This window comes from Gigantopelta aegis, chromosome 8, assembly GCF_016097555.1.
Source record: "Gigantopelta aegis isolate Gae_Host chromosome 8, Gae_host_genome, whole genome shotgun sequence".
NCBI lineage: Eukaryota > Metazoa > Mollusca > Gastropoda > Neomphalida > Peltospiridae > Gigantopelta > Gigantopelta aegis.
The window spans coordinates 3,947,352-3,971,753 of record NC_054706.1 but is presented as its reverse complement, the minus strand read 5'-3'; the positions used below and the strand labels follow the sequence as shown (position 1 = coordinate 3,971,753).

At 41.0% G+C, this 24,402-nt stretch overlaps 1 protein-coding gene across 3 annotated transcripts in view; it reads left to right on the top strand.

The window, feature by feature from the left end:
- The first annotated feature begins 7,271 nt into the window (after positions 1-7,271).
- LOC121378992 (fatty acid synthase-like) overlaps positions 7,272-24,402 on the top strand; it is a 55,731-nt gene continuing 38,600 nt past the window's right edge. The window contains exons 1-4 of one of the 3 annotated variants that reach the window (XM_041507422.1): positions 7,272-7,388; positions 19,636-19,883; positions 21,047-21,199; positions 23,008-23,181. In XM_041507422.1, coding sequence (XP_041363356.1) covers positions 19,664-19,883; positions 21,047-21,199; positions 23,008-23,181 — 547 coding nt within the window. In that variant the 5' untranslated portion in view covers positions 7,272-7,388; positions 19,636-19,663. Of the gene's footprint in view, positions 7,389-12,648; positions 12,770-16,898; positions 17,098-19,635; positions 19,884-21,046; positions 21,200-23,007; positions 23,182-24,402 lie in introns of those variants that run through there. The other 2 variants (XM_041507425.1, XM_041507424.1) reach the window with 2 other exon arrangements.

Sequence of the window (24,402 nt, the reverse complement as noted above, 5' to 3'; positions counted from 1 at the left end):
GGTAAATATGATCTTTAAAATCACAAGATGATGATGATTATTATTTGTTTTAATCTATAATGTTGATGATAGTGATGGTTAGGCTATAATAACATGACATAAACGTACAGGATCGAAGTTACAAGGCCTGTTTTCACTTACACATATGTAACTACGTACATTTGCAATGCTTAACCACCTGCGTTTAAAATAAACATGCTGGGTAAATTCGGCCCCTCATTGTCAGTTGCGAGTACACGTGTATTTGCATTTAAAAAGTACATCACACGCCTAATATTTGCATAAGTAAATCGAGAATCAGACGCGTGTGGGGGTGGGGGTGGGGACTGGGGGGAAACGTTTGTGAATATTTCCCAATAGTTTGCTTCTGCTAGTATATCGGAGCCTCTTTCACAAGTTATCTTAAGTTTACGTTTGCAAACTAGCAGTTACACCTGTCGTACATTTATATGTGTTTGGCATCCATCTCATGCAAAAAAACACAAAACAAACCCCACCCCAAAACATTATTACGAAAAATCGACGATTGTAATGTTAACTGGGTAACATGACGGTTGCGTTGTAATTTCCCCATCTCCCTGGTCGAGCACCCCCTCCTCCCCACCCCCACCCCAGCTACGCCAGATGTTCATGTATGTTTGCCGACTACAGAAATGGTCTCTCACGTGATGCGGCTACACATCTGGTCGAGCACCCCCCTCCTCCCCACCCCAGCTAAGCCAGATGTTCATGTATGTTTGCTGACTACAGAAATAGTCTCTCTCGTGATGTACCGGCCTCGGTGGCGTAGTGGTTAGGCCATCGGTCTACAGGCTGGTAGGTACTGGGTTCGGATCCCAGTCGAGGCATGGGATTTTTAATCCAGATACCGACTCCAAACCGTGAGTGAGTGCTCCGCAAGGCTCAATGGGTAGGTGTAAACCACTTGCACCGACCAGTGATCCATAACTGGTTCAACAAAGGCCATGGTTTGTGCTATCCTGCCTGTGGGAAGCGCAAATAAAAGATCCCTTGCTGCTAATCGGAAAGAGTAGCCCATGTAGTGGCGACAGCGGGTTTCCTCTCAAAATCTGTGTGGTCCTTAACCATATGTCTGACGCCATATAACCGTAAATAAAATGTGTTGAGTGCGTCGTTAAATAAAACATTTCTTTCTTTCTCTTGTGATGCGGCTACACACCTGGTCGAGCATCCCCCTTCTCCCCACCCCAGCTAAGCCAGATGTTCATGTATGTTTGCTGACTACAGAAATGGTCTCCCTCGTGATGTGGCTACACGCCTGGTCGAGCACCCAGTGATCTCGGTATACAATGCCTCGCTAATCTGGCAGAAATCACCCCATGTCCTCTTCAGTGCTTTTCAGTTCCCATCTGATAGCCTGTCATTGATGCAATCCGAACGCACTCGTATAAATACCCCTGTACCGAAACACTAACCCACAACAGAAGAACTTGCCGTCATATAGCAGGTACGTGTTACCATTTCATAACTTTTTTCATAATAATGGTGCCTGTATGCAACTCCCTTATGCACGATATAATATTATATTAAGAGACCCCCAGAAAACTGTACCCTTCTTTACTTATTAATATTAACTTTTAAAGTATTTAAACCAGGGTAATACTATTTTGCACTACATATTACCCATTTGTGGTAAAATTTTCAAGTCTGCAGGTTGAATGCACTTTAAATACTGGTGGTGACAAAATCAAAATCGCACGTGTTTGACATTTTAAAACAGAAAGCGCACACATACACAAAATCTAACAACATAAAACAAAACAAAAACAAACATTATACCAAGAACGGATCAAGAAATTCGTTTTTATTTGTGGGTTTTTTCTTCTTTTTTTTTGTTCGGAAAAGGAACTTGCCTGTAGTCATCGTTTGGACTTTGTTTTCGGATGGAAGCCGTAGTTTTTTTGTTTGTTTGCTTGGGTGTTTTTGTTTGTTTTTTGGGGGGAGGGGGAGAGAAAGGGGAAACACACCACATGAACATTGCTGCGTGATCCAACTGTACTTAGCTAGTTTTGGAGGCGAAAGTCAAGAAGAAATGTTGTATTGAATTCCATTATTTGTTGTTTTACTTTTACTTTATTTTATTATCCGATTTTACTAACATCACACTTATAGGTACTATCCTGATTTTACTAACATCACACTTATAGGTACTATCCTGATTTTACTAACATCACACTTATAGGTACTATCCTGATTTTACTAACATCACACTTATAGGTACTATCCCGATTTTTTTTAGCCCTAGCAAGACTTAAGCTTATTCCCCTCATCCCCCTAAACCAAATAAACACACATCCTGCATTTTCTTTGTTTTTTAAAACTCTATCTTGCCGTGACATGTTTTTTGTGTGGTTTTTAAACCCCAAAACCCCAGCAACAACAACACTAGATGGATACACATTTGAATAACCTCTGGCAAAATGATTTCAAATTCCAATAATAAATTCGTAGGTAGGCCTACGAAATTACTTTAGACAAAAATCTATATTGAGACACTACAAAACGTTACGACGTCCATGCATGCATTAATTAAAGAGATAGGCTATTCGTATTCTAAGCAAAACAATGTAAGTAAATTGGTAATTTTAGTAATTAAACATTTTATTTGTCGAAAGCTTTTTAGAATGGCTTCAAAGCTTTGTTTTAATTGTTTAATCCCATTTTCCTACTGCAGTAGGCTAATAGCCTACACAATTATCTGATATATCACCGTACTTCTAAACGTCGGGGCGGGACGTAGCCCAGTGGTAAAGCGCTCGCTTGATGCGCGGTCGCTTTAGGATCGATCCCCGTCGGTGGCCCCATTGGGATATTTCTCGTTCCAGCCAGTGCTCCACAACTGTTGTAACAAAGGCCGTGGCATGTACTATCCTGTCTGTGGGATGGTACATACAAAAGATCCCTTGCTGCTAATCGAAAAGAGTAGCCAATGAAGTGGCGACAGCGGGTTTCCTCTCTCAATATCTGTGTGGTCCTTAACCATATGTCTGATGCCATATAACCGTAAATGAGAGTGTGTTGAGTGCTTCGTTAAATAAAACATTTCCTTCTTCTTCTTATAAACGTCAGTGAAATTATAAAAACTAGCTAGTCTAAGCTGCTTTAGTTGTCTTTCGGTAAATTGGTCGCAAGTTAGCTGTAGGTTTACGCTTGGGTTTTATTACAGTATCCTCTCAATTCGGGATGTGCAGTGGTAAAGCGCTCGCCTCATGCCCCATCGATCGATGTAAGTAAATTGGGATGTGCAGTGGTAAAGCGCTCGCCTCATGCCCCATCGATCGATGTAAGTAAATTGGGATGTGCAGTGGTAAAGCGCTCGCCTCATGCCCCATCGATCGATCCCCGTCTTGAGCCCATTGGGCTATTTCTCGTTCCAGCCAATGTACCAGACTGGTATATCAAAGGCCGTGGTTTGTGCTATAAATCTTGTCCGTGGGAAGGAACTGTTTTATTTCACGACGCACTCAACACATTTTACTTACGGTTATATGACGTCAGACATACGGTTAAGGACCACACAGATATTGAGAGAGGAAACCTGCTGTCGCCACTTCATTGGCTACTCTTTTCGATTAGCAGCAAGGGATCTTTTATATGCACCATCCCACAGACTAGATAGTACATACCACGGCCTTTATTACACCAGTTGTGGAGCACTGGCTGTCCGTGGGATGATGCATATAAAAGACATCGTGTTACTAATGGAAAAATGTAGCGGGTTTCCTCTCTTAAGACTAATAGGATATGTCAGAAAGATTTGATTCGTCCTTCATTACCGTTAAACAAATACCTGAGCAAACAAGTTAAAAATGTGTTTTGTTTAACGACACAACTAGAGCACATTGATTTATTAATCATCGGCTGTTGGATATCAACCATTTGGTAATATGTGACAGATAGTCTTTTTTAAAAAATGCCTAATTTTTCCATTAGTAGCAAGGTATCTTTTATATGCACCATTCCACAGACAGGATACCACATACCACGGCCACTGATATACCAGTCGTGGTGCACTGGCTGGAACGAGAGATAGCCCGATAGGTCCACCGACGGAGATCGATCCTAGACCGACCATGCATGCACAAAAACGTTTTTCCGAGAGTATATGTCCATATCACATCCCAGTGTCGGATCTAGCTCAGGTGACAGAGCGCTCGCCGGAGTTCGAATCATCTCAGTGTCGGATCTAGCTCAGGTGACAGAGCGCTCGCCGGAGATCGAATCACCTCAGTGTCGGATCTAGCTCAGGTGACAGAGCGCTCGCCGGAGATCGAATCGTCTCAGTGTCGGATCTAGCTCAGGTGACAGAGCGCTCGCCGGAGATCGAATCATCCCAGTGTCGGATCTAGCTCAAGTGACAGAACGCCCGCCGGAGATCGAACCATCTCAGTGTCGGATCTAGCTCAGGTGACAGAACGCTCGCCGGAGATCGAACCATCTCAGTGTCGAATCTAGCTCAGGTGACAGAGCGCTCGCGGTGATCGAATCACATCAGTGTCGGATCTAGCTCAGGTGACAGAGCGCTCGCCGGAGATCGAATCATCTCAGTGTCGGATCTAGCTCAGGTGACAGAGCGCTCGCCGGAGATCGAATCACATCAGTGTCGGATCCAGCTCAGGTGACAGAGCGCTCGCCGGAGATCGAATCATCTCAGTGTCGGATCTAGCTCAAGTGACAGAACGCCCGCCGGAGATCGAACCATCTCAGTGTCGGATCTAGCTCAGGTGACAGAGCGCTCGGGAAATCGAACCATCTCAGTGTCGGATCTAGCTCAGGTGACAGAGCGCTCCACGGAGATCGAATCATCTCAGTGTCGGATCTAGCTCAGGTGACAGAGCGCTCGCCGGAGTTCGAATCATCTCCGTGTCGGATCTAGCTCAGGTGACAGAGCGCTCGCCGGAGATCGAATCACCTCAGTGTCGGATCTAGCTCAGGTGACAGAGCGCTCGCCGGAGATCGAATCGTCTCAGTGTCGGATCTAGCTCAGGTGACAGAGCGCTCGCCGGAGATCGAATCATCCCAGTGTCGGATCTAGCTCAAGTGACAGAACGCCCGCCGGAGATCGAACCATCTCAGTGTCGGATCTAGCTCAGGTGACAGAGCGCTCGCCGGAGATCGAACCATCTCAGTGTCGAATCTAGCTCAGGTGACAGAGCGCTCGCGGTGATCGAATCACATCAGTGTCGGATCTAGCTCAGGTGACAGAGCGCTCGCCGGAGATCGAATCATCTCAGTGTCGGATCTAGCTCAGGTGACAGAGCGCTCGCCGGAGATCGAATCACATCAGTGTCGGATCCAGCTCAGGTGACAGAGCGCTCGCCGGAGATCGAATCATCTCAGTGTCGGATCTAGCTCAGGTGACAGAGCGCTCGCCGGAGATCGAATCATCCCAGTGTCGGATCTAGCTCAGGTGACAGAGCGCTCGGGAAATCGAACCATCTCAGTGTCGGATCTAGCTCAGGTGACAGAGCGCTCCACGGAGATCGAATCATCTCAGTGTCGGATCTAGCTCAGGTGACAGAGCGCTCGCCGGAGATCGAACCATCTCAGTGTCGGATCTAGCTCAGGTGACAGAGCGCTCACCGGTGATCGAACCATCTCAGTGTCGGATCTAGCTCAGGTGACAGAGCGCTCGCCGGAGATCGAATCAGTGCACCTATTGGATTTCCCCTCGTCCCAACCAGAGCCCCACGACTAGTATATTATAGGCCGTGGTATATTGTCATGTCTGTGGGAAAGTACTTATAAAATAGGCTATTATAGCCCTTGCTGCTATTGGAAAAATTTAGCGGGTTTCCTCTAAAGCTTCTTGTTAAAAATTACCCAAGTGTTTGACATCCAACGGCTGATGGTTAATAAATCAATGTGCTCTTGTGGTGTCGTTAAACAAAACAAACTTTAAACTTTTCCTTCTCAGAATTCGCCACTGCTACATTGCGAATCCGTTTTCAGGCACTATTTTCTCTCTCTAATTTCACTATTTTTTTTCTAATTTCAACCCATAGGCGTACGAGTTCCCATTTGTGTGTGTGTGTGTGTGTGTGTGTGTGTGTGTGTGTTTAAATAGCTATTAAACGATTACTACGCACTTATTATTTTCCATACAACAAATATTGTGAGTGGAATGATGGAAATATACGTTGTAAAGGTTTTTGCCCGAATGCGAATAGATTTTCTCCAGCATTGGGGGTGGGGTGGGGGACCCCCCCCCCCCCCATCTGGTACCCTTTGCCATGTTCTAGAAATTAAATGAAGTTCAAGCATTCGAGGTACTATATCAAGCTTTCGTGTTTCCGTATCGACAGCTTCTCGAGAAAGATTTTTTTTTTTTTTTTTTAATTTAACGACGTCCACGATATCTTTTATTTATGTCAGTTAGGAAAACCACTGCCGCCACTTTCCGATTAGCAGTGGGGCCTAAGATATATTTTATAGGCTATACATCTTTTCAGGGCAAATATTTATTTTGTTTACCGACAGCACTGGGGCACATTGATTTATTAATCATCGGCTATTGGGTGTCAAATATTTGCTAAGTTTGACGTATAGCCTTGGAGAAGAAACCCGTTACATTTTTCAATCAGTAGCAAGGGATCTTTTAATTTATAAGCACCAACCCACACAGGATAGCACATACCACAGCCTTTCTTATACCAATCGTTGTGCACTGGCTAGAACGAGAAATAGGCAAACAGACCCACCGACGAGGGTCGATCCTAGCCCGACCTCGCATTAGCCGAGCGCTTAACCACTGGGCTAAATCCCGCCCTATTTTCAGACAGGGAAATACAAACCAAGGCCTTTCAGACGCCAACTGTGGAGAACATGCTGGAACGAAAAATAACCTAATGTGACCACTGAAGAGGATCGAGCCTAGATCGAACGCGCAGCAGACAAACTCTTTATAACTTGGTTACTTGGGACGAAAATTACCGTGTACAAATGACTTGTGACGAAAACGACAGTGTACGAAATCACCATACATCGTTGGAAAGTCACAGAAAATCGCTGTACAGCATCCTTTAGGGTGTCTTTTAATATTAAATGCTGTATTTGTACTTTTTCAAATTCTCCAACATAAAAGCTGTTATCAGTATTGCAACAAAACCTTTTGTTTACAAATAAATGCCATTCATTGTGTTTGAATCCAGAATCTACACACTCAGTCACCCACTCCCATACGCCACTTGCCGTACGATTACTTTGCCTTGCGTTGAAACAAGCGCTCTGATTGGCTGCTTCAACATGGTCCCATGTCTGATGATCCATATTATCATCTGACATTTACTGTAAAATAGTAAAAAAAAAATATTTTAGCGGTTAGAAACAGAATATTTAGCAGAAAAATTGCGAGCGACTACAGAAAGGTAAGACGAGTGTTCTCTAACTGGCAGGTTTTAACCGACGAGCTTGTTATCACTGTTATCACGGCGGACTTTGATCGAAAACGATGTCGCGTTGGTATGACGTAACGCGGTTTCATTCATATTTGTCGATGACTGGCGATCGATACGCTATACATAGTAAAGCCCTTAAACATAGATTTTATGGTAGAACGACGCTTTTAGTTAGTTGCCGGTTTTGTATAATAATATTACCTTTTTTCTACTTTTTTTCTTTATAAAGTAGAGAAGTGTAATAACTAAATATTGTTTAAAATCGCACAATTATTTGGGCCAGTACTGGTCGATTTGACTCGCCAGATATTTGCAGCTATATTTTAACAAAGAGGGAAGTATATGACACTATGATAAACAAAAAAAGAGAAGCATTTTATTATTATTTTTAGCAGTTGAGACTCTCTTGTATTTGACTATAGTCTGTTAACTCAGGTTAGGTCCGTAGGAACTATATGGGGGGGGGGGGGGGGGAGAGCACAACTCTAGTGGGGATACAAGCCATGCATTTTTATCTTTATTTATATAGGGTGCTTAAGGATCGAACCACCTCGGGTGAATCCATTCAACTGATTGGATTTGTTTTCGTTCCAGTGGTGTCGCTGAACAAAACAAACTGTATTTATATGGACTATATATGTGTCCTTAGGGAGGGTGGGTGGGTGGGGGGGGGGGGGGGCACAGCCACTACCCCCGGTTCCTACGGGCCTGTAACTACATAGGACCACAGTGTCAGCACACTATACTAAAAGTCATGATTGGTATGGTTACGCAATCATCATCCGCCATGAAACAAGCACGTGTATATTATATTACCCAAACGCATGAACAGTTCACCTTTAATGAGAGAATACACACATACTAGTATATATACGTTACTATCGGACCACGTACTATACGCGGGTACGCATGAACACTGCATATAGGCGACCATTTAATTTCTTTAAAATTAATTAAACGTTCGAGAGCTAGACAGACAGTTGGACGGTTATAGTCGTCAAGAATGTCCGTCTAAAGCTGTCAAAGTACTCGGCTATCGTAAAGGATGTTTTAAACTTATCCAGCAAGAGGGATACTGAGCTATAATGCTGCGCGCGCGCGCGCGCGCACACACACACACACACACACACACACACACACACACACACACACTCACGCACACACGTGTGAAGGAATCTATGATGCCCATCTTTATAATTCCTAGATCCGCCGGTTCTGTCACTAAGACACGCACGCAACACGTTCATACACAACACAACGTATACATGTATATTGACGTCCCAAAAGAAACTTTTCAAGGTTTAAAATTGTATTATAGAAAACCAACAGACGGTGCGGTGGGATATGAAAGTATGAAGTTATACATACAAAGCGTTTGTTAGGAAGTTTCTGAATTGGTCATTTCGATTAGCAACAATATTTATCAAGTTATTCAAATTTTATGTATTAACGTTTCTTTTGAACATCAGTATAGATAATCGTTGACCAAATCTAGAGTTGTTATGCATATTTTGTGTTAAATATTCATTAATATTATCGCCTAGCCCGAGTACTTTGCCATTTGAGAGCTAGGGGGACATTTGAACGGTTGTAATTCGGGTTCGGTTTCGGGTATACTATTTACTTGCTCATATGCTACTAGAGCTTCGAGTATGTCTGTCCCGGGGCCGACCTCTGGATAGCCAGAAGTCTGCTCTGGGGCAGAAATTATAAGAACAATTTTGAATAGTTACTCTAAATATAAAAAGGTGGGGACTTTAAACTAATAAATTTTGTTGGTGTAGTCCTAAAAAATACTTATATTAAATATTAATATAAAACAACCACATTATTATTTTAGACACCAATTTTTAAACGGGCAATCAAACCCAAAATAAAACATTGATTTTATCTTTAGCCCTTTATGGAGGGGAGGAGGAGGCAGGTTGGAGGTTGAGCCAAAGCCACAGGAGGCACTGCATTTAGTAGGTTCTGAAGAGAAAAACAGAGGGGTACCGGTCATATCGGTAACTTCGGCATGACCGAGGGAGAGAAGTGAGAAAGGGGGGGGGGGGGGAGAGGGGGCAGGCCCCCAACGATTGTAATGGCTATATCTCAATCAGAGATAACTCTATGATGAAAACACGAAATTTCTTCCAACCACAGGGTAGGCAAAGATTCCTGCTCTAGACTAATAATACAACAATAAATATTGTTTGACATTAAATTCCTTACAACGATAATGTTTGCCGATACCAGATATTTTTCATATTAACCAAGTACAGGACGAAGCTCGTCAGCACCTGGTCCTACGTATTTAAATGGAACATTGTTGAAAGGGAGTGCTGTCGGGTTTCATCCTATAGCAATTCCTGCAATTAAGAAAATGTCCACGGCAAAAAAAACATGCTTTGAATTTGTTTTATAATAGTCCACAGCATGTGCCATGGAGAATGAAAAACTCCACAGCTGTTTTTCACGGCATTGCCGACTGCCGTGGGCAATTGCAGGGGTTGCTCTAGTGTGTGTATTATTGGTTATTATGTGAAATGTTTCTTATCACCTAACTCAAAAATGGTGGTAGGTAGCAATTCCGTGTTTTCGTTATAGGCCTATAGTTATCTCTGTCGCCATGTTTTGTACCTTTTCTCTAGAATAATCCCGATTTGAGACCTTCGTTGTGGCTAATATTAATGTAGGTTAAGTCTAGTTACCACCATACCATGTAGTCTGTAGTAAGTCAATCACCGACATAGAGTAACACTTGGAGACGGCAGCGACAATGTTCCCACAAAACATGTCTTTGGCCTGCGTCCACTTGCGTCTACCTGCGTCATTCTGCGTCATTGTGTCTACCTGCGTTATTCTGCGTTATTGTGTCGATCTGCGTCATTTTGTCAACCTGCGTCTGTCTGCGTTAATCTAGGTCGGTTGGCGACGTGTTGCAGTCAGTATGGAAACCAGACTGTAGCCATCAGTTGTAGAACTGTGGGACAATATCTCAGAATGGCGGGTTAGATGTTATAGTTAGAATTGATTCCTCGTGATCGCATCTTTAATTATTATATATAAATAATAAATAAATAAAAATGTGTGTGCGCGCGTGCGTGTCTGTAGGCCTATCAGTCGCCCTGGTAAATTCCAAACAAAAAAACAAAAAGTGCACACGTCAATATATCTAGGGGATAATATTGTAGGCAAAATTTGTTTTACTGGTTATTGATGTTTTAATTATGTAACCTCAAAATTATGGCTGGAAGATCGTATTTCAGAGCCTCTTGATTTCAAAATATCCTGGGAGGAATGTCCCCGGACCCCTAATATCTTGCGTCTTCCATGCTCGTTCGTTCCAAGAATTCATCCCCCCCCCCCCTCCAAAAAACCCAACAACAATCCTCGCTACGGCCCTGTATGATCGGGATGCCGCGGTTGGGGTGACGGGAGCTACATTACCTGAGGTTCTGATACATAGCTAGTGTCATCTGATACCTATATGCATGCAGAATTCAAGTGCATTTAGTGTGAAAGTGTGGGATGTGGGCGTGTTGGGATACAAACTTATCTTTAATTTGCCCACAACTCGCCTCAGGTACAACGGGTATAAAACAATTAGGATTGATCGCTCTCGATAAACTCCGTTTTCCCCGTCCCGAACAGTGCCGGCCACCTGGTCAGTAAGCCTATGTCAAAGGTCGTGCCTAAAACTAGGTTCACATAATACAGTATTACACTAATACGGATCCGATCATCTGCCATATTATTTATGCATACGGCGGTCGATCCTATACTTGGACATAGTGTTTACCTGTAAGATTGCAAATTCAATACACGTACGACTACAGGGCTGCGTTCAGCCAGACCGAGCGGAAAAACGTCCGCCTGACTGGTTTGTGCGCTACACGTAAACCAAATGGCTACGTTGAAAACCAATCAAATAGTTCGCGAATGTTAGCGAAACGTTTGCTGGCTGAACTTGGGACTGGTCTCTCTAAACGTAATAACTTCCTCTGATCTATGCAAGTCATTTTGATGGGAGCTCTGTTTTAGTCAACTTCGCCGGCCTCTAAACAATTGTGAGAACGATCGTTTTGGTTATGTGTCGCTCACACGAGTGCAGTTTTGCGTAACCGATTTTTCGTTCGCATATTAAATTTAGGACATCATATACATGGTCGTGATGGGTTACGCAGAAACGAAATGGGTTACCTGAATTTGTTTTTGCGTAAACTCATGCTAATTTTGAAACCTTTTGTAGCAGCAGTTTGGTGTTCAATCGCTACATGGGGCGATCGAAATAATCGTGTTCGTATCACTATGCTTACCCGGATACTACTACATATATGTCAACATTGCCACTGGAAACAATATGAAGTGAGTCGAATAGGAACCTAGCGGACTCCCTTTTTTCTTCTTCTACATTTTCCCTATATGAATGGCGCTAGATTCATGTTTTAGGCCTATATTGCATTGTAAAATAAAAAAGAAGTTGTTTTTGCCTCATGGGGAGGGGGTGTCGTTGGATCCCCCCCCCCAGTCTACGCTCCTGAGAAGTCTATACTTAGAGATAGTCTTATACTGTAAAGATGCCCAACAGTGTAAGACGGAACACTTGGAAATTGTGCGGGGGTTGGGGTGGGGGGTCTGCGCAGTGGCGAACAAGTTTCTAGTGGGGCGGAGAGGGTCATGCTCCGTCAAGAAGTTTCAACATAACACTGAACGCAGAAAAAGAAGAAGAAGAAGAGGAGGAAGAAGAAATGTTTTAAGAAAAGAAAAGAAACAAGTTCTAAGCTATCGGTAGCCTACTTTAAACAAGTTAAAACCAAAAGCATTTTGTTGAGGTGGGTAAGATTTTCAGTCTTGCCTCAAAACATTACGGTTCGTACCGGTAACGCCTTAAACCGAGATGATTCGCATGAAATATTTTGAAATAGCTGTTCAAGATTACTTTAATGAAAATATCGATGCTTGTGAACAACTTTTAGGCTACTGTTTGTTCTACTATGTGTATACTTTTTTTTCATCTCTTTTAAGTTTTTGCATTTTTATGTGTTTGTCTCCCCACACATACTACGTGTGATCCCCACTCCATAATAGTTCCTACTGGCTCTGGTATGTTCCAGGAAGGGGATAGATCGCGGGAGCTGGCTAGACTGGTTTTTACGCCTGTCATGAGACAAATGTGGTACGATAGAAGACTTGTCCGCGGACGTCCGGTTTTCTGAACACGACACAGTGCATGATGTGTGACGTCAGACGCCGTTCTAACCAGGCTAATGTAAACAATATATTTTTTTTTAGGTTACAGACTTGGATGTGTTTCTTGTTTTGTTCGATGTTTAATTTTAAATATTCGACGCAAAAGAACCAAAGAGGTATATCAGTTGTCCGTAAAACGTAAAATTAATATTTTATTGCTAAGATTCAACATATTCATGATGTTCAGCCCTGTCGAGAAAATTTTCAAGATTTTGAAGCGGAGGGACGATTGCGTGTAATTTTATAGTAACGTTTGGCTTGTTCGAGCATGTTACCATTGAGATGGACCCCAAAAATTAATCATGAAAAAGGACAGTAAATCAGTGCAAAATAACGTTAATGTCAGACTATAGATATTGCTTAAAAATTAAAATCTGTGACAAAACATTGTCATCGTGAATTCGTTACACCATAATTTTGGCGTAGGCCAATTTCGAACAACTGGGCTCATATAATTATTTTACCGTAATCTCACTTGAGATCTATTGTTTGTAAACTTTACATTTTAAAAAAAATTACATTTCTTCTTTCAGTCAGATGCTTTGTAATTATGAAGTAATAATACTAATTTTACAAGAACATTTTGCAGCGTTTTTAACTTTAATAACGGAAGCGTCTTGGATTAGTTTATTACTTGTAGGGAAGTGACGTTATTCGTGTATTCAAGGCCGTCTTCGGAGCCGTGGGGGGGGGGGGGGGGGAGGGGGGAGGGAACTGAGTAGTTAATAGTCTAAAACTCCTTAAACATTTAAGAAGAGAATTTTCTTTAAGTTTCTTTAATGCTTTCTGGATTTTTTTCGGGAAATCTCTTGCCCCCCCCCCCCCCCCCCGCTAGCTACGGCCCTGCGCCCATATTTTCGAAGCCATCTTAGCCCTACGAAATCGTAAAACCATCGTAGGGTGTGACGTCACTACAGCACACGCCATAGTGACGTCATAGCTTACGATGATTTTACGATTTCGTAGGCTAAGATTGCTTCGAAAATACGGGCCCTTCTATCATAGTCATTATTTTGTTTGTTCATGATTTATAATGAACACAATACGTGGCAAAAGTCATTTATACTGTTCATGTATTTATGAATAAACTAATTTGATTTGATTTAATTTAAAATGTTCGATTATTATATAAATTATAATGTCCCAAAACATTTATATGAGCTGTGGGATAAGACTTTTAAAAATAGTTTACTTTAAAGGTGTTTCCAAAAATATTCACCCCTATCAAAACCATAATAAACAAGTGACAATAACGTGTTTTATTCATTGTGCACGAAGCCAAAAGGTGTCGCAATGCCCTTTCATCGACTTTAATATCCGCGACAGGATATAATTTCCTAGCAATGGGATGAATGGGCAGGCTTTTTAATTTCAAAGTATCCAATTTGTCTAGCTGGAAAATAATTGTGTTATGTGTCATGATTCTCAGGGGCGGATCCATGGAATATTTTCCGGAGGGTGGGGAGACTAACGGGGATAAGAAAGAAATGTTTTATTTAATGACGCACTCAGTACATTTTAATTACGGTTATATGGCGTCAGACATATGGTTAAGGACCACACAGATATTGAGAGAGGAAACCCGCTGTCGCCACTTCATGGGCTACTCTTTCCGATTAGCAGCAAGGGATCTTTTATATGCACCATCCCACAGACAGGATAGCACATACCAGTCGTGGTGCACTGGCTGTGACGAGAAATAGCCCAATAGGCCCACCGACGGGGATCGATCCCAGACCGACCGCGCATCGAGCGAGCGCTGTACCACTGAGCTATGTCCCGCCCCTAACGGGGATAAGAGCACATGGACAAACTTGTCAACAAAACCGATCATAAGTACCTCTTTTAGGTAGTTATAAGTTTGATATTTTTTGAAACTAGACACTGCATTGCATGTACTTTGTCAAATTTTAAACAGCAGGGTTTTTTTGTTTTCTATAATCTAACCTGCCCACCCCGTCATTTCTTGCTAGGCACGCCCCTACATGCTAGTATGTTCCTGATGATGACAGAATTAGAAATGACGTCACAACTAGGCATAGTTCTCTATTGTGAGACGGAAAGGATTTCAGTCAACTGGTTTTGGATGTGTCGGGTTTCTTCTTGTAACCAGAGGCGGATCTAGGGGGCAGGGGCCCGCCCCTCTAAAGTTTGCGATAGTTATAATTTTATTATATGTTAATTTTCATTTTTAATTACGATCCCCCTCCAAACCTCCTCCAAAGTTCCCTTGGCATTCCAACTCATGTCACTGCCCCCCCCCCCCCCCCCCCAGGGCCGTAGCTAATCCGGAAAGCATTATAGAAACTTAAAGAAAATTATCTTCTTAACTGTTTAAGGAGTTTTAGACTATTAACTACTCAGTTGCCCTCCAGACAAGAAATCCTAGCTACGGCCCCCCCCCCCCCCCCCATGGATTTTCTGGATCCGCCACTGATAACCATTAAGTCAATCATGAGTAAACTTGCAGCGACATGCTTCAAAACGTCTAACGAGCGAAAGCGAATTGGATACGTTTTTAAATGGTGTAAGGTATAAGTAGTATATTATAACACAATCGAATGTAGTATCCTATTTATTACATAAGGTTTAAAACAACTTTAAACGTCTTTTCCAAATGAAACGTATTCATGGCACCTGCACTTGCAGTTAAACTATGCTTTATAGAGCAGTCAGTTTCAGGTTGACTTGTACGTCACCGAGCAATCAATTTCGATTGTGCTTATTTGATGATATGGCTGTGGCGACCTGATCATCACCTGCAGCCAATCGTATGTCAAAATCAATATTACACGTGTGTTATTGGTGTGTGTTGGCATAAATAAATGGTGTTTTCACCAACGGGTGTGAGAGACGTTATATTTGCGTGAAATAGCTAATCATGGCTGCAATAATGTTTTTATGTCAAGCATGATCGTCCTACAGTTGCAAGCTGCATTTGCTATTTGACCAGTTTTTAACTCGGTAAGTTTGCTATATAGCTACAGGCCCGTAAAAGCCTTTTTTTTTTTTTTTTTTTTTACACATTAATGCTTGCCATTGTAACCAAAATCTGATATAGTTTGTACCCGATCCGTCAGTCCCCCCCCCCCCCCCCCCCCAACTCCCAAAGTCGTTCCTACGGGCCTGAACCATGCTGTATCTCCTAGTCCAGAAACAGTACCGGTAGTAGGTATGATATCCCATATTATGGCATATGGAAATTGAAGAACACGTTAACCTGAAATGTAACGTTTCATCTTGAATTGGCAAGGTGACTGTCGAATAAGCTTCATTCTGTGAAGCCAGTCGTGGTTCAGTGGCGGTCCTCCTACAGGCGGTGTAGGAAGGAGGAAATGAGAGGAATGTTTCCTTAATGACACCTTAGTACGTTTAAACTACTACTGTTTGGTGTTTAACAGATGGTTATTTAGACACTTGAAAGAGAAGATCATTTGGCCGTCCCATAGCCTACTAGAAGAACCAGCAAAAAACCCACAAAAAACAAACAAAACCCCCAGTGTTCATGAACGCTGGGAAGGACTATAGGTTCATATTCGAACACCCTCCCAGGACCAGACCACGCTTCGCTCCAGAAGTTAATCCATTCAAGCTTCAGATTAAATTTTTATTTTATTTTATTTGTTGTATTATTTTTTTAAAACAAAATTAAAAGAGGAATTTTTTTTCGAAAGCACATGCCACCTCACCCCCACTTCAAGACCTCATACTCCCGAATATAAAACAATGCTTCTGATATGGTACGTATTATGATTTCCCGTCTATCTGTGACATGTTTAGGACGAGCGATCGATGCTTGCTAAACTCCCCCGCTACCCAGCGTAACGTTAGAAGAATGATTATGTGATGTGATAGAAATAAAGAAATGTTTTATTTAACAACGCACTCAACACATTTTATTTACGATTATATCGCGTCGGACATGGTTAAGGACCATACAGATATTGAGGGGAAAAACCCGCTGTCGCCACTTCATGGGCTACTCTTTTTCGATTAGCAGCAAGGGATCTTTTGTATGCACCATCCCACATACAGGGTAGTACATACCACGGCCTTTGTTACACCAGTGGTTGTGCACTGACTGGAACGGGAAATCGCCCAATGGGGCCACCGACGGGGATCGATTACACACCGACCGCGCATCGAGCAAGCGATTTACCACTGGGCTACGTCCCGCCCCGTGATATGATATACGGTATCGGTCAAATTATTGGCGAGCGCTCACCAACTGAACACGCCACTTTTGACTGCCGTATAGAGGTCAAATGTGATTGGCATGTATTGAACGTGCGTGGCGTGTCAGTCGTTGGTCATTGACCTTTTGTCGTGGTAACAAGGCACGGTTTGTGTTGTCTGATTGGTTCACTCCTTGATGGATCTGAGAGGTAGTCTGCTGGACGTTGTAGTATCGGCAGCTGTAGTCGTTGGAGAATTCGAATTTTAGGTGGGTAAAATATGTCTTATTTAACCATGTTTTCCATGTTACTAAGTCCTCTTCATACAAATGCATGGATTAAAGATTAAATATATACGGTATGTCATTTATTAGGCCTATCGGTGTTCACTATCCGTCCGGCAAAGCGTTTACGCCATTATTACTCGCAATAATAAAGCTTTACTAACCTTAAAGTGTGGACCTTTATCCTTCATATCCACAGTCCATTCGAAAAATTAAAGATTATGGTGAATTGGTAGACGCTTCAAAACTAGGTTACCGGCAAATGATTATGACGAAGTAGAAAATTGCGTTTCCGTGCATCACTTTAACTCGAATTAACAGGCCCAAGGACCCTCCAACAAAATGAGATAGTTAAGTGATTTGGGTAATTAATTCTTATTTTAAACCCCCCCAATAAAACTACGGACAAATTATGAACCAAGATACGAAACATTCAAACTAGCAAACAGAAATATACCTCCATGCATTTTCTATACCTTGATTGCAATAAAAACAATATATGGGACATCAATAAAAATGAGTAGGTTTTGTCCATTTCAACAAATGTCCTTGTAGTATGACATAATTTTGGATATAATACGGACAGTACAGGCCTGTAGTAACGACTTTGGGGGTGGTGAGTTGGCACTGACGGATCAGGTACAAACTTTATATCAGATTTTGGTTACAATGGCAAATGTGTTAAAAAAAAAAAAAAAAGGGAAGGAAGGCACTTTAACCCTAACTCTATAATGGCATTTATGTGGCATGAGTTCCTTAACCTTAACCCTAACTCTAAATAATATTTGTTAGAATTAGTTTAAGGTTAGGGCATGGGTTAGCCTTAAAATTTTCCCCATAACGTTCTATAAAATCAATAATTTGTTTAGAATTAGTTTAAGGTTAGGGTTAGGGTTAGCGAATAGTTATTTAAAATGCATCTTTTAAAACATTCACCTGTTGTTATTTAAAATCGGAAAGAGCATAATGTTTGTTTTTTAAAAAATCCATTTCCTAGCACAGACGTCGTTTGTTTTATGAAAAAAATACGGAACTCTTTCCATTTTTAAAAGTGAGTAATTCTTGGATCATACCCTATGGTACCCCATGACCTCGTTTTGTAACTACCCTCCTAACTTACCAGTATAATTTATTACTGAATACTGTTCATAATTGTTTTGGTGTCCAACTCAAGAGTATTGCCAGTCGCCCAAAATAAAGACAAAGGAAACGTCTTTATATTTTAATGCTATCAAAACACTGGCTTGCGACTTTCACAAGTGGAACAATGCTAATTCAGTTTCACGCTGGTTTTGAGTTGTATTTCTAACCTAGGGACGGAGGGATGTATCATGTTGGCGTTTATATTATATCAGTAGATATAGCAGAAATGAATTATAATTTCGCTATTTAATGTTTGAAATGTAATCTGTAAACATAGAAACTTTAAACTAATAATGATTGTATATAAGTGAGAAACAATATGCATTCCTCAGCAACGTACCCACTTTGTGGAAATGAACTCAACCATGTGGCCTAGATTTACAACATTAACCGGTACGACAAAACACCACTAATAAAATTTAAAACTTGTCGCTAGTAATCAAACATTTAGTATCAATAATGCAACATGTCTGAAAACAGTATTTCATTTTATTTAATCGCATTTTCTAACTTTTAAGACAAGCACCTGGCAGTACACTACTGAATAGTAGACTGTCCTCGCGGACATGCAAATAGCGCTTATTCACACCACGAGGCAGATCAAGAGAACAAAACTGGTTGAAGAAATGTTTGGTTCTAAAAATTAGTTGCAAAAAATCTTTTGAATTTTTTTTCGCCAAACTAAAAGTTTATTTTTCGCAATTGGTGACTTTGGCGAATGACAGTGTGAGCGCTGATAGTAAATGTCTGATTCGTGAGTTAATACAATTTTGAGCACAAGTTGTCAGCAGGTCTTAACATAAAAACAAATGTACGCCAATTATGACTCATTTCGCTGTCTGTCACTATGTCGAGTCAAGCCCCCAAAAAGAAAACGTCATGAAATTACTGCCCATGATATTGCGTGGTCGCAAAGTTATTCTTCTCATTGACAACGTGGCCAGCCATGCTTGTGGGAATGTGGCATTGGGTAATGTTAAAGTCCATTTTCTACCACCGAATATCACAGTGCACATATAGCCAATGGATGTGGGAGTTATTCGAGCATTCAAGGCACACTACCGACGGTATTTAGTGAGGCTGTTTCTTATGTGTCGTTTTTATTTTGTTTGTGAATCAAGGGAGATTACTCATCACATACATTTCAGTAATCGTGAAATTTGTTAATCCAGATGTTTTTTTTAATAACCATACTGTCGGACTAACGAGGTTCCACTGTATAACTTTTATTATGTTCTGTTACACATCAAGTTTTGACTTTAATGGCATTTGTTTTACAGTTATGGCCCTTGAATTTAGGAGATACAAAAATGTGTTGGGGCATTGTAGGGGACATGTATTGCTATAGCAGTACTCTCAGAAGGCTTGTTTGTTTTACAGATCAGCAGATAAGTGTTAACTGTCCAAGATGCCGGCACACACTGTGGATGAACCACCGTTACAGGATGAGTCCCTGCTGTCGGACACGATACAGATGGACTCGATGGAGTCACTGGTTTGTAGTGAAGACATTGTGATCAGCGGGATCTCATGTCGCCTGCCCGAGTCTGACAACATGGAGGAATTCCGTGAACACCTGGTGCTGTCGGAGGACATGGTCACTGAGGACAACCGGAGGTGGGAGCCAGGTAACTTGACAGTCATGAGGACTGTGCATACATTGTGTATTCAGGGTATGCACTTGGGAGCCAGATAACTTGACACACATACTGCCACGAGAAATGGGCTGTGTGTACATTGTGTATTCAGGGTATGCACTTGGGAGCCAGGTAACTTGACACACATACTGCCACGAGAAATGGGCTGTGTGTACATTGTGTATTCAGGGTATGCACTTGGGAGCCAGGTAACTTGACACACATACTGCCATGAGAAATGGGCTGTGTGTACATTGTGTATTCAGGGTATGCACTTGGGAGCCAGGTAACTTGACACACATACTGCCACGAGAAATGGGTCTGTGTGTACATAGTGTATTCAGGGTATGCACTTGGGAGCCAGGTAACTTGACATGTACTGTCACGAGAAATGGGCTGTGTGTACATTGGGTATTCGGGGTATGCACTTGGGAGCCAGGTAACTTAACACACGTACTGTCACGAGAAATGGAAATACATTATGTATTGCAAAATACACAGATTATACATGCTTGTGTCATACTGATTTTACGAAATGAATGTCACAATTTTTGTATTGTGAGAGCAAATGTAATATATGAATCCTGACACTTGTTTCATAAAATGGGTATGAGTCACATGCGACTTATAATTTAAAAAAAAAAAATTATGAGTAACAAGGACTGTCTCATATGTTTCAACCACAACTAGATGACAAAATGACGTCATATTTTACATGCACAGTCTGCGCTAGGACTAGGGAAGCAATATGTTGTAACATCACTTCTCAGAATTAAGTGATCATTAGACTTTGTTTTTCCATGTGTGCTTCATATGGTTTTTATTAACCAGGTTATGTTGAACCATATGGATAATAAAGGGAATTAAATCTCAATAATTTGGGCGCAACAAGGTTTTTTGGATTTTGAGTACAGCAAGGTCTTCTCAGTGCAGTAATGTTAATAACATCTTCTGAAACCATTTATAAAGTTTTTTGTTTTTTAATGTTTAAAAATTGTGAATGTTTATTATTGTACTGTATTTTAATTGCAATATAGTTATAAGAAATAATCTGATGTAACATTCACGACAATGTACTTCTTCAAAAAATATTTTTTCTTTTTGTAATTTAAGTAATATAATTTGTCTTTTTTCTTTTTTCTTTGTTCATATAGGTTACTTGGGCCTGCCATCACGCAATGGAAAGCTGAAGGATATTTCCAAGTTTGATGCTCAGTTTTTTGGTGTTCACCCCAAACAAGCAGACTCGATGGACCCACAGCTCCGCATACTGCTAGAAGTCGCGTATGAAGCCATTGTTGATTCAGGCAGGTTTTACTGGTTTATATTATATTTTAATGCCGAAAATGACTAACCGAATCATAACTTTGGCTTTAAATGGATCAAAGTACTTTGAAAGGCTGGAACATGACAATTGAACAAGAATTTGAAAATATTTTAATTTGTCCTAAAAATTAGTTTATTCAGGTAGCTCCAGAATGATCATATCCTACTTGATAGTGATACTTTGATATATAGGTAACTGAATAAAGGCTGAAAAAAAGAAAAAGGAATAATTTTCAATTTAAAATGTTTGAAGAGTATTGTATACAGAGAGTAGATTTTAAGTCATGGAATCTATGCTTCTGCCTTTCATAACAGTTAAAAAAAAGTTATTTTGTTTGACACCACTAGATCATATTGATTTATTAATTGGCGGCTATTGGATGTCAGACATTTGGCAATTGTGACACGTAGTCCGAGGAAACCTACATTTTTCCATTATTAGCAAGGAAAGAAATGTTTTATTTAACAACGCACTCAACACATTTTATTTACGTTTATATAGCGTCAGACATATGGTTAAGGACCACACAGAGTTTGAGAGGAAACCTGCTGTTGCCACTACATGGGCTACTCTTTGCGATTAGCAGCAAGGGATCTTTTATTTGCGCATCCCACAGGTAGGATAGCACAAACCATGGCCTTTGTTGAACCAGTTAGGGATCACTGGTCGGTGCAAGTGGTTTACACCTACCCATTGAGCCTGGCAGAGCAATCACTCAGGGTTTGGAGTTGGTATCTGGATTAAAAATCCCATGCCTCGACTGGGATCCGAACCCAGTACCTACCAGCCTTTAGACCGATGGCCTAACCATGACGCCACCGAGGCAGGTTATTAGCAAGGGATTTTTATATGCACCATCCCACAGACAGGATAGCACATATATCAGCCTTTGATATACCAGTTGTGGTACACTGTCTGGAACGAGAAATAGCCCAGTGGGGATCGATCCCAAACCAACTGCGCATCAAGTGAGTGCTTTACCACTAGGCTACGTCCCGCTCCCATAGTCCGAGGAAACCTGCTACATTTTTTCATTAGTAGCAAGGGATCTTTTATATGCACTTTACCTCGTGCAAGACAACCCATACTATGGCCTTCGTACTATATACCAGTCATTGGGATCTTTTATATGCACTTTACCTCGTGCAAGACAACCCATACTATGGCCTTCGTACTATATACCAGTCATTGGGATCTTTTATTATGCACTTCACCTCGTGCAAGACAACCCATACTATGGCTTTCGTACTATATACCAGTCATTGGGATATTTTGTATGCACTTCACCTCGTGCAAGACAACCCATACTATGGCCTTCGTACTATATACCAGTCATTGGGATCTTTTTTATGCACTTCACCTCGTGCAAGACAACCCATACTATGGCCTTCGTAATATATACCAGTCATTGGGATCTTTTCTATGCATTTCACCTCGTGCAAGACAACCCATACTATGGCCTTCGTACTATATACCAGTCATTGGGATCTTTTCTATGCATTTCACCTCGTGCAAGACAACCCATACTATGGCCTTCGTACTATATACCAGTAGGTGGGCACTTTTTGGAAAAACCATTCAGAAGGGAATTAGATCCGTCGACTCGAGGACCTCAGACAAGTACTTTACTGGCAGCTAGATCCTGCTCCCCCTGCATTTAATAGTATGTCAAGTACCATGCTATACTGCCTTTAAAGTTTTAGGTCAAGGAACAGATTTCTGTATTTGAATTTGATAAATATTACTTCCACAAATAGGAAAGAGTTATATAAGGTTTTATGGTTTCAGGTCTAAATCCGCAGACTATCAAGGGGACCAACACGGGTGTGTTCATCGGGGTGAGTTCATCGGAGGCAGGGGAGGCGTGGTCAGCAGACCCTGAGAAGGTCGTCGGCTACAGCATGACCGGGTGTTGTCGGGCCATGTTCCCAAACAGGCTGTCATACTTTTTTGACTTCAAAGGTAAGAGATTGTAGCAAGTATCTATTATTTGTATTCCTTAAGATCGTGTAAAATTATGTAAACTTGATCAATGATTCTATTTCCTGATGTACCCTGTTTAATAATATTGAGGTTGGAATGTAGCCCGGTAGTAGAGCACTTGCCTGGGATGCTAAGAATCGCAGGATGGATTGCCTGAGATGAATTCAGGTTTTTTCTTATCCCAAACAGTATTTTTACAACTTTAACATGGAGGCCATGGAATTTGGGGTGGGAGTCTAGTAGGGATGGGACGATTATTCAATGTTACCGAAAACTGGTTTTGGTGCACTGTTTCCCAATTTGCAAACTGCGGTTCATTTCGTTTTTGTTTTTTTAAATGTATAGGGGAGATTCAGGTAATTGCGGACATCGGCAAAATGGGGACAATCTCGACCATACTGCCGCTACATTCCATTTTCATACATTAAACATTTCATTTTATTGTCTGCAAATTGATAATGAGACTACATATAGTTCTTGAAAATCCATGTTTTTATTTTTATCCCGGTGTCACTTTAAAAATAAAAACAAACAATATTCACAAAAATAGTATCTCACGTCACATGCACAATGGCATCGGTCACATGATATAATTTATTTCTTCAAACGTTTTCACTGGATATGTCTACCAAATTTCAAGTAAAACATTTCAGAATGAGAGAACACATTTGTGTATTTTAAGAATCTTTTATAATATGATACATAACTTAATTTTTAAAAAACCAAAAACAATTGTATTAACAATAATAATTATTTGGTAAAAAACTAACAGAATAAACCCGTCTGCAGTTGAACGACTACATAAACCACAGTAGTTTAATTGCGGACAACATAAGTACACTGAAAGGATTATCTATTCTAAATAAATATTTGTTTTATATAATAATAAACTAATTTTTATATAATAATAAACTCATTTTTATTTCATTTCAATTGTGTTTATAATAGCAACATTTACATCAATGCGGTTTGAATGGCATAAGAGACAAAAAATGGGTACGGAAAATAACTTTAACTTAATTGCATACAATTACTGTTTTACTCCCTTTATTTCTTCAGAAGATGATAAAAGATCATTTTAGAGATTTACTAGTTTTATACTTTGTAACAAAATAAATATTTAAAATGCTATGGATTAAAAGAAAATTGTATCCATTGACCATGTCTGCATTTTGCCGACATATGTCCGCATTTCACCTC